Below are 14,332 nucleotides of genomic sequence, written 5' to 3'. Positions count from 1 at the left end.
AAGTAAAACAAAAACAAAATGACAAGAAATGAATCAAAGATTTTTTGGAAATGAAAATATCACTTCGTTAGCTAGTATCACAAGAAAGATTTGAACGATTCATATGCAGAAGGCTTCCTGCGCCTTTTCGCCCATAGGAAATTTCTTATCTACCATGTTTGTTATGGTTTTTCTGTTTTCACACGTGACTTTTGTTTTGATTTTGTATGTTTTTTTTTGACTTGAAAGCGCGACAATGTTACATCACAACACCCGCAATGTCCCTTTAAAAGTTTTGCTTAAATTTGCATTTTCTATAAATTTTTTAATCAGTAAGGTACGTTTTTCAGATAGAAATTACTAAATTTTGGTCCTTTTTCCCTCTATATACTACTTGTTTGGGTCAACCAAGACCGTTTCAGGGTTATAGTTTCAAAATCAGTAATATTATCTATCGATCCAAATACATAAAAAATATTTGCTTGATTTGTATTCGAAAAACAGAAAAATATTTTATATTTTTAAATTCCTGCGCAACGGAATGAATTAAACAAGCTATGTCACGTGCAATACACGAGGACCAATAGATATTTATCCTTACCATACCAATTTTACTGTGAATTCACTTCACCATGTGCACGTGACCATGGAGATTTCAAATTTGAACAACTTTCAAAGCGTTCAGCCTCAAGAAGTATATATCAAGACAAAACACAAATTCACTTATAAGTCGCACGAGAACTTGAAGAGTTGAGATGTAAAAATTTGAACAGAAAAATATCTTAGTGATGAAGTATTTCAAAATTTTGATTTTGTTTTTATTAGCTATCACTATTTCAAGTAAGTTAAAACTTTCTACTTTTATGGGAACGAAGACTAGAAACTATTTTGTCGTATCTCGCAAATCAAAATTGCCTCGTTATAAATTCAAGAAACAATTAGTGCAGTAGATGAAAAGTGTCCATAAAAAGGTCTCGTTATGTAATTGTCATGATGTAATGATTTATCTGATATTCCGATGGCGTATTGGCGGCCGCCCACACTAAAGCTCTAAAGGAGCGGACCAATATACCATCGGAGAGGTTTAGTAGTGGCCCTTTGATGTGCCGACAACAGTCGGGTTCAATGGCTATATCTTCGCTTGCTCAAGAATTTTGTTCGTCCCGACTGAACAAAATTTAGCATGAAAATGTCGGCTGCGCCGACCGTCAAAAACTAATTTTATTTACAGTTTTGGCGCTTCAATGACAAAGCAAATTTCGGATTCAAGAGGGGCAAGTAAAGTGAAGAACTTTTGTTAGATTTTGGTTGTTTTTGGTTTGTTTTGGTGGAGTTTTTTTACAATATAAATGTCTTTATACTTTCTTAGTATTACTTTTAGTATTCAGTGTAATTTCTGTAAATGCACCAACCTTTTAAAGATTGTTTTTTGCACACAAATGTTGATTATTTTTTGTTTGTTTTGGTGGACTGATTTTTACTGATTTTTCTCAAATCCAAACTCAAAGATCATAAAGAAACAGTAACAGGTATGTTCCTTATGCTTTTTCAGTAAGTTTCATGTTGGTAATGTATAATCTTGTGCGGTCCTATCAAAACGACTGTTGACCGCCAGACAACTGAACACAACCGACTGACCGACAACAGTCAAAGTCAGTCAAAGTCTCTAGCAGCAGTACAAATATGTGTAAAATACAGATAATTTTGTCTTCAGAAAGATCTACAGACTTCTGTATAGGTAGTTTGTATCTTACTAACGATTAACCTCACTTTTTGTGTACCAACAGAACAGCCCAATTTTGTAATTTTACAGAGCACATTGAAAATTCACTTTTGAGGTCCTGAAAACTATGAAGGTTAGTGTAATATTTACCGAGTATGTCTAGGTAAGTAGGAAAAAGCAATAAATTCATGTTTTAAGTTGTATTTTCATGTAAATGAAGCTAAATTAGGGACTGTTTATGTTTGTTTACTAGTACATGAATATGGTTCCGAACCATATCGAATATGGTGCTAATACGAATATGGTGCTAGCCTAGAGAATATAACAAATCTGATGCGAATCAGATTTGTTATTATTTTCTGCTTAGCACTCGCATCCGACAGGAATCAGATGCTAACTTGTTATGTTGATCGTTTCCAAGCTCCTCACAAAATGTTTAAACGCGGTCAAGTCAAATCCCGTAATGCAAACCTTCCAGATGTTAAAATATGCCCGACCTTCAGAGCAGTGCGTGTCGTAGCATATTTCCATATCTGGTACCAGATAATGTAATGATGTGAGTTTGATTCTTTGTAATTTATTCTCGTAAAACTTCTGAATATTTTTTCAGTCACAGAACAATATTCTTCTAAAGAAAGTGCGGAGAATGACATCGAACATACAGGACAAATCGATTCTTATGCCGATGATAACGTTGAAGCTGAGGGAGACCCAGGTTAGAGACAAAATACTTTACATTGAGATTCTAATTTCGGTTAAAGGATGCATTATCTTCCATAATCTAGCCCTCTATGGTCCCTATCTCTTTGAAAAAAGAGTATTTGTCTATCTTTTTTTATTTTGCACCCAATGTAGAAAGTCACCTCCTCATGCTAAGGCTCTAAAAGTTGAGAAAATGTTCAGCATCTGGAGAGTTTCAATTACGGAATTTCGCACAAAGACAGTTAAATCCAACTGAGATTCCCACATCAAAGGCCGACTATCATTCCTGTCTAATAGGAAATCATTCCATTTCTGTGGAATGAAATGGAATGAACACCAGAGGCTAAGATCCTAAGCCCTAGTTTCCTGTTTAAGTGAATAATTTAGCTCATGGAGAGGCAGGGTTATTGGAGAACCTGATATTTCGAAAGGGGTTATTTTAGCTAAGCTGCCATTATGTTTCCTCTCAAAGTCGTTCATCCTTTTGTTATTTTTTTCGTAATATCAAAGGTAATGACCAAGATGAGGTTGAGGAATATGACGGAGAAACGCTGATTCAGCACAAATCGAGAGAACAAAATCAACAAGATCCTCGTTGGCTTCGACGAAGAAAAAGGCGAAGAAGAAGAAGATCAAAACATTAGAAAGATGAAATTGAGCTTATTTGGTTATGTATTAAATTGAGATCTATGATATTTATTTACGACATGATATTCACATGTGTATATATTCATCCCAATTCTTTTGTTTGATGAGCAGTAGCATAGACAAGGGGGTGCAAAATTTGTGTAGGAGTGCAGTTTTTATGACACAGTAATTATCTTTTTATAATACAAATAGATAATAATAGGGTCATAAAATATGCTCTCCTACACAAATATTTCGCCCCTTCTGTCTACGCTACTGGATAAGGATATTAATGAGGTTCAGTGAATCGGTATGATTACGACGACAGACGAATTAATAGGCTAGTGAGTTTCGACCAATCAAATTTCTTATTTTGACCAGCATATTACAATTCACAGACCCGGTAGGAGTTTTTCAGCCAACTGAAACTCGATGGTGATTGATATTCCCATATTTTTTATGGCTGGAAATTTAAATTATTTTGTTTTCAAGTCAGAAAATTCACGAGGGATGTGAAAAATAGCATAATATTTTGCAGTGAGCACTGGTTCATTCGATTATTTTCAGTGGGGAAAAAAATTGTTGTATAATTTTACACCGGGGGAGACATTTTAACCAATTCTTCCAGTTGGAAGGGTCCCAGTGGGTCGGTGAGAAGGAGGTGTATATTTGATAAAAGTAAAACATATAGGGTGTCCGAAAAAAGGTCCTAGCTTGAAATAAGCCTTGAGTAAAGCTAAGTGTGGGAAAGTACTCACTTAATACTCATGAGCCTGATTAAATTTTGTATTTTGTTCGGGTACTTTGGAATTCAAACAACACAGCTTTTTTGAGACGAGCTCGTTTCTAATGATAAGGAAAATGACATAAACCTTTCAAGATAATAACATAGAAATATATCGAGGGTAACATCAAGAATTACAATTAGAAGTCTTTAAAAAAATTATATACATGTAGTGTCTTTCTGTGATTATAGTGTTGATACTTTATCAAAAAATGCAGAATATTCTTTGGAAAAAAAATTTCGTAAATTTCTCGAAGGCAATTTCACAGTTAAAAATTCTTAATTTTGAAAGCAAAAACTTTGTAACTTGACAGTGGCAAAACAGATTGTTATGAAATGAAACTTAGGAATCGTGAAACTTTCCGTTCATTTTCTTTCTAGCTCTTGATTATAAAATATGAAAATCCCCAAAAGAAACAGTTAGATAATATGTGGATTGGGCCGTTGTCGACGGTTCTCGCAGCGTATGTTTTACTTATGCTTTACCAAATTTGCAAAACCATTTTCCAAGGCATTTTTTCGACACGTAGCAACAATGGTAAATTCCCTTTCTGACGGCTTTGATTCCCTTCTTAATCTTTTCACCGTGTTTCTTGATAAATTTCACAATGCCTTTAAAAGCCTTTCCAACTTTTTTCAACCATCGACGTCTTCCACTTCGTCTTCGTCGGCGACGTCGACGTCTCCTTCTTCTACGACGTCCACCAAACAATAACGGATCTCTTTCAACTTCAGCTTCATCAAGGTCGAAGTCAAAGTCGTCAATTTCTTCATCTTCCTTATCGTTTTTCACCAATGCAGTGTCTTCTTCATCTTTTTGTTCTAAACAAAGAAGGAAAGCTGTTTGAAACAAACTGCCAATGACAATTTAAATATAACAGGGAAGTTTATACTAATCCCTCTTTTTTAGATAATTTTGACACACATCAATTCCTGACAGTTTTTGACCAAGACTTCGTTTAAAACTTTATCTTGAAAAATGATATTCTTCGGTTTACCATCTTTTTCAGCTTGGTCGTCTTCTTGTTCTTCAAGAGATTTCAAATTTTCGTCATTTTCATCCAACATTTTCGAATCTTCATTTTCATCTTTGCTCATTTCTTCGTCGTTTCCTTCTTCATTATTTTTGTCTTCAGAAAACTTTTGGACCAAGTCCCGCAATTCGTCTGAATAAAGAGAAAAAGTGAATCAAATATATACATAGAAAGAAAAATTTCTGTTTGTAGTGGCATTTAAATGGCATACATAACCTCTTGAATCCTTTTTTGTATAATTGTGTTTGAGGCCGGTGTGAAAACTCCAGACAAAATTTTATTCTAATGCTTCACATAGAAAAAAATCATAGCCTACCTTTAGAGACTTGAGAAATAAATTCGTGATCTTCATCATCAAGTTCAACATGATCTCTCAAATTTTCATGTTTCAATGCGTCGTACAATTGATTTTGATCCAATTTACCCAACTCGCGAATGTCATCTCGGAAGTCTGGCTCTGCCGCTGTAAGAAGAAGTAAAAATAGATATTTCAGCTAGGGACTTACCATCTTTTCATATCATGTCACAAAATTTATACTATTAGAAGTGGTTGAAAAAGCGCAATGAAGGATATGAAATAAATCATATCAACACTAAGAAAGTACGTCATGTTTCTTACCTATTAGAGCAGCAAAAGCCAAGATTAAAATCTTGAACTTCATCTTCAGTTGTTTGTTTGTTTTGTTTGAGTTGTAACTGATTATCTTCCAAAAGATAAGCCTTTTTATAGGATTAGTTACACGTGCTTAATTGAAAAGTTGCAATTATGTTAATTGCATGCTATCGAACACGAGGCTTAATTAGTAATGAATCGATCCCCGGGAATGCTGAAACTATGAGCGAAAACTCATTACAGCGTGCCAAACCATGTTGAGTAAACACGTTTTTCGTAAGAGGATGTTCAATTATGCATAATTTTTGCTTTGTTCTAACGCAGGAACGGTTTATGAAAACAACATTTTCTAGATAGAAATGCTCATTATTCTTGTTCTGGCAACAAGCCAGGTCGTTAAAATAATTGTGACACATAACTTGCTTTTGATAATTATAACCATACGATGTAGGAGTGATCTGGTTTTCAAATTGCTGCTTTTTTTTCCGGATTCCTTTTTAAGAACACGAGGAAAAACTTAATTACTGTAGCAGTAAGATTTGCGAACTTTCTATCCTCTAAACAACTCCGTGGATTAGTTTCTACCACACACACGAGGCTTTGAAATGACTGCATTTTTCTCCGTTTGAGAGTTCATTAATAGAAATGATAACAATGACTCTTCCAAGCTTATCTGATATTCCGATGGCGTATTGGCGGCCGCCCATGCTAAAGCTCTAAAGGAGGACCAATATACCATCGGAGAGGTTTAGTAGTGGCCCTTTGATGTGCCGACAACAGTCGGGTTCAATGGCTATATCTTCGCTTGCTCAAGAATTTTGTTCGTCCCGACTGAACAAAATTTAGCATGAAAATGTCTGCTGCGCCGACCGTCAAAAACTAATTTTATTTACAGTTTTGGCGCTTCAATGGCAAAGCAAATTTCAGATTCAAGAGGGGCAAGTAGTGAAGAACTTTTGTTAGATTGTTTTTTGCACACAAATGTTGATTATTTTTTGTTTGTTTTGGTGGACTGATTTTTATTGATTTTTCTCAAATCCAAACTCAAAGATCATAAAGAAACAGTAACAGGTATGTTCCTTATGCTTTTTCAGTAAGTTTCATGTTGGTATAATCTTGTGCGGTCCTATCAAAACGACTGTTGACCGCCAGACAACTGAACACAACCAACTGACCGACAACAGTCAAAGTCAGTCAAAGTCTCTAGCAGCAGCAGTACAAATATGTGTACAAAACAGATAATTTTGTCTTCAGAAAGATCTACAGACTTCTGTATAGGTAGTTTGTATCTTACTAACGATTTACCTCACTTTTTGTGTACCAACAGAACAGCCCAATTTTGTAATTTCGGTAATTTTACAGAGCACATTGAAAATTCACTTTTGAGGGTCCTGAAAACTATGAAGGTTAGTGAAATATTTATCGAGTATGTCTAGGTAAGTAGGAAAAAGCAATAAATTCATGTTTTAAGTTGTATTTTCATGTAAATGAAGCTAAATTAGGGACTGTTTATGTTTGTTTACTAGTACATGAATATGATTCCGAACCATATCAAATATGGTGCTAATACGAATATGGTGCTAGCCTAGAGAATATAACAAATCTGATGCGAATCAGATTTGTTATTATTTTCTGCTTAGCACTCGCATCCGACAGGAATCAGATGCTAACTTGTTATGTTGATCGTTTCCAAGCTCCTCACAAAATGTTTAAACGCGGTCAAGTCAAATCCCGTAATGCAAACCTTCCAGATGTTAAAATATGCCCGACCTTTAGAGCAAAGCGTGTCGTAGCAATTTCCACATCTGGTACCAGATAACTTCCAAGCTGGCATACAACGTTGTTTCGAAGTCCGTTTTATGTTTACAACGTCCATATAACGTTAGATGAGCGTTGAAACAACGTTGTGTGCCAGCTGGGTTTGAATCTTTTTAACCAATGATGTCCCTTTGCAAAAGAGCCAAATTAAATAATTCGAAATTCAGAAGTCGATTTTAATTGGTTTTGCTCACTCGAATAAAAAGAGTATCCATGCTGGTTTCACCACAACAAATGTATTCGAAAAGGAAAGAGCCAGATAAAAATAAAAGTAAATGGGAAGTATTCTTTCAAGTGAAATATTTAGACATTTAAGAAAAATCAAGAGTTACAAAATAATACAGTAAAGTGAAGTACAAAAATGAAATATCCCAAAGAAATATTTAGAAAAATTATTTATATGCTATCCTTTCAACGTTTTTTGGCTTTACCAAATTTACAAAACCATTTGCCGGAGCATTTTTTCGTCACGTTACAACAATGGTGAATTCCTCGTCTGAGAGCTTTGACTCCCTTCTTGATTATCTCACCATGTTTCTTCAAAAACTTTGCGATGCTTTTGAAAGCTCTTCTGAACCAACCTCCGACTCTTCTCCACCATCGACGTCTTCCACTTCGTCTTCGTCGTCGACGTCTTCTCCTTCGACGTCCGAACAATAACGGATCTCTTTCAACTTCGGCTTCATCATGGTCGAAGTCAAAGTCGTCAATTTCTTCATCTACCTTATCGTTTTTCGCCAATTCAGTGTCTTCTTCATCTTTTTGTTCTAAAAGAAATAAAAGACTTGACTTTACCAAAATAGAGCTAAAGTCTCGCAGTAATAATAGTTTTTTAGGTTTGATTTGATCTCAAATCAGCTTAAAATAGTAACTCTTAAAAACGTATGACATGGTCTACCAAAAAGTGGGGGGCCATGGACCCCCGCCCCCCCCCTTGACGGGGCCTATGTAATTGCTTTCTTACCATCGCTCTGAATTTTATCATCTTCTTGTTCTTCAAGAGATCTCAAATTTTCGTCATTTTCATCCAACATCTTCGAATCTTCATTTTCATCTTGGCTCATTTCTTGGTCTTTCAGGTCATCATTTTCGGCCCCTTCGGAAAATTGCTGGATCATGTCTTGCAATTCGTCTGGGTATAAGAAGAAAATTGAATTGAAAATCAAGTACTTTTTTTTTATTTTATTTTTTATTTCAGCTCCATTTTAGGCACTCTTTATTGTTTAAAGAGCCTATACCAAGAACAAAGCCATAATAAACGTCCTTAACATACCTTTAGATAATTTAGAGAGAAATTCATGATCTTCTTCATCAAGTTCAACATGATCTCTCAAATTTTCATGTTTCAAAACTTTGTATAAAGTATTTTGGTCCAATTTTCCCAACTCTCGAATGTCATCTCGAAAGTCATCTTGCTCAGCCGCTAAAAGAAAAGAAAGTATTTTACAACAATTAAGCTTATATAAAAAACCTTCCCTGAGATGCTTAGTATCTTATTTTGCATTGGACCTTAAGACTCGCATTTATCTAAAAACGGTGTCGATGTTAATACTTTGGGACAAGCTTGAGTTTTTACAAGCTCTTATTTGATTTGGTTGGTCGTTAAGATGTAATAAAAGAATCTTATTACTTTTTCTAAAGAACGCGTCATCTCTATCACTTTAAATGACCAATTAGTGAAGTATCTTGTAAAAACTCCAAGGTATCTCAATACTTTACCTGCTAGAGCAAAAACCAATGTCAAGACCAGAATCTTGAACTTCATAATTCGTTTTTTGCTCGAGTTTTAATAACTCATTATGTTTTCAATGCTTAGCCTTTTATAGGGCATTTTATCAAGAAATGTTATCGCGATATCATATCAACATCGATGGATATCTTACACGAGGTTTAATTGAGTGGGAACAAGACCCGGAGGTTTAAAAGTTCTTTTACAAAGGTAATGAATCAAACACTGCAGAACTTCATTTCAAAGACTGTATATACGTAATAATACCAGGAAAAAAAATGAAGATTAAGTTATTGAAAATCACATTTCGGGGTGTTCGGGGGGAAGTTATCGGTATTGGTGGCCCAAAAAACAACATTTTTCTTTTTTCAAGCAACCCCAAAATATCGACTCAAAAAAGTTAATATTAAAAAAATGGTACTTGATACTTTTCTGCTATCAATTAAAGAGAAGCGCATATAAAGGGTAAGTGGGCCAATCGAGGGAGACATATATGGCGGCCTCCCCTACCTTTGAGTGGATAGTTATCGAAAGAGGTGCCGTCGGGTCATCTTCAACTGCTACACTCTTTTAAGAAAACAATTCAGGATTATGATCTGTATTTTATCAACATTTACATAATATATTTTAGAAATTATTCGTGGATTCTGTTTCTACTAAATCGAGCTAGAGAATAGAGAATTTGGAGCTAGCTGATTCCAAAATAGCAAAAACAAGCAAAGACGAAACAGGGAGGTCATTTTCGTAATTAACCACGTGCTTTATGGCTATTTACGTTTAATCTTAGAAACGAAACTTGGCAAGGAATCATAAATTAGATAAAAAAGAGATGGTTATCAGCTCATAGCTGACTCAAAAGGACTTAGTATATAACAACATTTTTCTTTTAAGTTGCACGAACTGAAGGTTGTACTTTTTCCCTAAAAAACTTCTGAATGGTACTCTAAACTTGTCTAGATTTTTATGTGTCATGGAGAAAGGACTTTCAAAGTGTTGATGATTTTCATTGTTATTTTGAGGTCGTTGCATATTTACTAAAGTTCCTTCGGCTATACCTTTACTGATCATATCTAGCGCCCTTCTAACGCCTTCCACGCTCCACTGGGTAGCAACTTAGCAATTGCTGTTCAGCCCTCCTAAACTTTAGTGTTGTTTCGGCAGCGATCGGCGGCGGACCTCGGTCCCTCGAAGCTGCCGAGACCTTAGCAAAAAAGTGTTACTCCACCATATGTAAATACGAGGGATGAAGCAGGAAGTTTAATTCGTGATTTAATCGCTCAATTATCAGTTAAGATAAAATAATAATAATAATAATAATGTTTTACAGATTTCCAGGCCACCGTGCAAGCACATGGGCCTCTATAAATCGCTCATACATTGGTTTGGTTTATTACAAAGGTTAACTTCAAACAGATATGCGACAATAGTGACAATTTCAATCATACTCAAACATTTTCTCTTTCCAAGCTAGACTGAGGTTTTCTTTAAACTCTTGTATTGTAGATGATTTAACTACTTTTTCAGGTAGGCTATTCCACTGTTGAATGCCCCGATAGTAAAGGGAGTTGCTCTGGGGTCCACGGACACCATCGTTCCCGAAAATTCTTACCAGTTCAGAATTATGTGTTCTCATTGGTCTTATTCGTTGGTTAAATTTCTTAGGAACACACAATTTTTCATAGTGATTTAAATGTTTAAAGATCTCAACCATATCACTTACCGCACACCTATATTTTAGACTTGGGATTCCAATTCTTTGTAGTCTGCTTTCATAACATAGTCGTCCACATGTTTCAACCGTTTTTGTAGCGCGCCGCTGAACACCTTCTATAAGTTTTTTGTGTCTTTTCAGTTTTGGTGACCAAATGACTGGTGCATATTCTAGGTGGGGCCTTACAAATGTTATGTAAAGTTTACGGAATAATTCAGGAGTGAGATACGTGAAGGTTCTTCTAATTAGACCAGCCATTGAGTTTGCCTTTTTTACTTGGTTTGATATATGTTGGTCGAATGAGAGATTTTGGTCAAAGATAACTCCGAGATCATTTTCGAATTGTACATGTTTCAGTAAATTTCCTCCGAGTGTGTATTGATGTACATGTTTAATTATATTCGGCTTACCTAACGTTAGTACATGACATTTGTCGGGATGAAATTTTAAAAGCCACGTATCTGACCATTGCTGTAGTCGATCGATGTTTTCCTGGATTATAAGTGCATCTTCAATTGATTCTACTTTATTGACAAGTTTAGTGTCGTCAGCAAATAGAAAGAGTTGTGATTTAATTGAATCCGGTAAATCGTTGATGTATAGAACAAAAAGGGTAGGCCCTAGGACACTACCTTGGGGTACTCCACTAAGAACTAATTGTTTTTCGGATTCAGCTCCATTTACTTTAACTGTCTGAAATCGATCCTTCAGGAAGTATCTGATCCATTCAAGCAACTTATTTCTTATTCCGTAGGCTTCTAATTTGATTAAGAGCCTTTGGTGGGGAACTGAGTCGAATGCCTTTGCAAAGTCAAAGTATACTGCGTCAACAGCTTTACCGTTAGCAATGTCTTCGGTACACACATCTAGATAGTTTAGCAGTTGTGTTACTGTTGATCGGCGATTGATAAACCCATGTTGCTTGTTAGAAAGTAGTTTCTCTTGCTCTAGATGTGACATAATATGTCTTTTAAGAATCTTTTCCATCATTCGACACACAATGGATGTCAGGCTAATCGGACGGTAGTTTTCAGCTATATTTTTGTTTCCTTTTTTGTAAACAGGTGATACATTAGCATGCTTCCAGTCGTTTGGGAGACAACTTTCGTTGAGAGATTTTGTCATTATAAGGAAAAGCGGTTCTGCAATATATTCAGCGAGCTCCTTGAGCATCCTTGGGTGAAGTTCATCTGGCCCCATGGATTTGTTTGGATTTAACGCCTTGAGCTCCTTTTTAATAGTTTCAGTTAGTATATTTATCTCTACTTCTTTATCCGTCCTGGAATGGAATTCAGGGAGTTGTTCAAGTGGCTCACGTGTAAAGACACGAATTGGCTCTGGAGTATGTTGGCTTTACTTTTGTCATCATATTTGATCGAATTTTCATTATTAGGGTTTTCGAGGAGAGGATGTATTCCCGTTCTTGCTTTCAGATTGCTGCGTACATATTTCCAGAATCTTTTTGGATTTGTTTTTGATTGTTCGCTGATCTTTTTTTCGAACTCTCTCTTGGAGCGAGTCAAGGCTCTATTAGCGGTGTTGCGCAATCTTACGTACTCCCTTCTACGTCTCTCAGTGTCGTCATTTTGAAGTGAGATGATCCATTTTCTATGCGCCTTACGTTTCTCTTTAATTATCTGACAAATTTTTGGATCTAAGGGATGCTTCCCTTTCCTTCTTTGATTTGACAGGTTGTTCCTATTATGGGTAAGTGGCACATAGAGGTTTGTTTTAGGAATAGGTCCCAACTCTCATTCACATCTGATTCAATCGAATTTTGGATGAATTCGATAGACCAATTGATATGGCTTAGATGAGATCTCATAAACTGGTAGTTCGCTTTGCTGTATTGAAATCTATCAAGCTCATTTTTAATTGTGAAATAGCCATAGAATTTAAAGGAGAGGACACTGTGATCACTGAGATGGAGTGGGGCTAGGTATTTTATCTCGGAAATTTGATTTTCTTCTCCTGTAAGGATGAGATCGAGTATTGATGGTTTGTCGGTGCCTAGTCGCCGTGTTGGCTCAAGGACATGTTGGTATAAAAAACAGTCTCTTAAAGCATCAAGGAATTTCTCCTCGTCGCTATCTTCTTCACAAGGTGAGGACCAATGGACCCAATCGATTTTCTTATAGTTAAAGTCACCTATAAGACATATATGAGTGTATTTTGGATTTAGGCAGAGATCTTTTATGAGCTTATTCATGCTCTTGTTATTTTCATCGAAGATATTTGTTTCAGTTTTTGCCGGGCTTCTATAAAGACATCCGAGTAACATGGTGTCTTTGTTCTCCATTGCAATTTCTAACAGACAAGTCTCTTCAAATTCAACTTTCGTTTGTATTTGTAGGATGAGGTGATCAATAGACTTGTGGACTAGAATGATGATTCCTCTAGCTCTTTTTTTGTATTCCTTGTTAGTTTTATATGGTGTAGAATAATTCTCAATTGAGTAGTCTTGATCTTTTCTCTCAGAGATCCGTTTGGTGTTGACTTCGGTGATCGCAATTATATGAGGTTGTTCAGTAGCAACGTGCTTTAAAAGTTCGTTTTTCTTCTTAGATGTCATTTGGTCTGCATTTGTGTAGATAGTAAGTTCACTAATTGCTGTGGTTTTGTTTTTTGAATCGTTTTTGTTAGGTGGGTTTTCATTCAAGCTGTCGTTATCGTTATCGATCGGTTTTATTGATTGATTGGGTTGTTGTATCGTTTTTGTGTTTTGTTGTACACCTTCTTTATGTCGAAGCCGTTTTTTGACGATCCTCGAACCCGATAAATAAATTCATCGGTTTCTAGGTCATCATTTAGGTCTTTCGCCTGTTGTGATAGCTCTTTATACTTTTCACGTTGGGACCTACATAGGTCTTCTGTGATACTTATGCCTTTATAAGTATCGTTACCTTTAAATGGGAGATTTCCCATGATCTTAAGTTTATCATCTTCACTATCGAGGCAAATTAACAGTGGACGATTTGGTTTCTTACCTATTCTAAATATTTTTTTGATCTTAGAAGAAACATGTAGATCCTTAATTAATTGATCATCCCATTCACAGTCCCTAGTATGATTATTTTTGTCACTATTATCGCATACCTGTTCTTCTTCTTTTATTCCGTGAACGATGATGTTTCGTGGCTCTTCTCCTCTTCTCCATCTCAAGAGCGATCTCTTCGTCTCTGGCTTGTTTAATAGCAAGTTTGATTCCGCTCGTGTCACTCGTCGGTTGTTGAGTGAGACCAGATTTTGTGGCTTCTGAATACGATTTCATAGCTTGTTGGCATTCGTTCTTTATTGTTGACAGGATACTGTCCTTGAATTCGTCAAGCTTTCGTTCGAATTTCTTTTCAGCAAACTCGAGTGTATGCAGGCCGGGGTCAGCTTTCAAATCATTTTTCAAGAGTTGGAGATCTGCGTCCTTATCTTCAAGCTGTTTCTTAAGGTGATCTTCAAAGTCACGACTACTTTTTATAATTCCTTCGCATGCGTCGATTTCTCTGCAAAGGCGTTTAATTTCATTTTGGGTTTGAAGCGATGGTTGAGCCTTTTCCTTCTTGGGGACGGGCGTTGAGGGATGAGGAATGAGAGAAGAATTTTTAAATTTGATCTTTT

General features: G+C 35.9%; 2 protein-coding genes and 1 long non-coding RNA gene across 3 annotated transcripts; 1 reads left to right on the top strand and 2 right to left on the bottom strand.

The window, feature by feature from the left end:
• The first annotated feature begins 679 nt into the window (after window positions 1–679).
• On the top strand, window positions 680–3,143 carry LOC136819756 (uncharacterized). Its single transcript, XR_010848480.1, has 3 exons — window positions 680–819; window positions 2,313–2,417; window positions 2,915–3,143. It is a non-coding gene; the product is annotated as an uncharacterized lncRNA (long non-coding RNA).
• Window positions 3,144–4,165: 1,022 nt separating this feature from the next.
• Window positions 4,166–5,569, bottom strand: LOC136819753 (glutamic acid-rich protein-like). The gene is made up of 4 exons (XM_067075997.1): window positions 5,469–5,569; window positions 5,166–5,312; window positions 4,814–4,981; window positions 4,166–4,637 (listed from the first exon to the last, which is right to left on the bottom strand). The coding sequence occupies exons 1-4, from the start codon at window positions 5,509–5,511 to the stop codon at window positions 4,291–4,293; spliced, it is 705 nt and encodes a 234-aa protein (XP_066932098.1). The 5' UTR covers window positions 5,512–5,569; the 3' UTR covers window positions 4,166–4,290.
• Window positions 5,570–7,546: 1,977 nt separating this feature from the next.
• LOC136819752 (glutamic acid-rich protein-like) lies at window positions 7,547–9,076 on the bottom strand. The gene is made up of 4 exons (XM_067075996.1): window positions 9,000–9,076; window positions 8,554–8,703; window positions 8,245–8,412; window positions 7,547–8,047 (listed from the first exon to the last, which is right to left on the bottom strand). Exons 1-4 carry the CDS (start codon window positions 9,043–9,045, stop codon window positions 7,692–7,694), a joined length of 720 nt encoding a protein of 239 aa, XP_066932097.1. The 5' UTR covers window positions 9,046–9,076; the 3' UTR covers window positions 7,547–7,691.
• Between the last annotated feature and the right edge of the window lie 5,256 nt (window positions 9,077–14,332).

Source organism: Clytia hemisphaerica, unplaced genomic scaffold (assembly GCF_902728285.1).
Source record: "Clytia hemisphaerica strain Z4C2 unplaced genomic scaffold, Clytia hemisphaerica genome assembly, whole genome shotgun sequence".
In the NCBI taxonomy this organism is placed as follows: Eukaryota; Metazoa; Cnidaria; class Hydrozoa; order Leptothecata; family Clytiidae; genus Clytia; species Clytia hemisphaerica.
The sequence above is the reverse complement of the archived record's forward strand: the minus strand, read 5'-3'. Positions and strand labels throughout refer to the sequence as shown.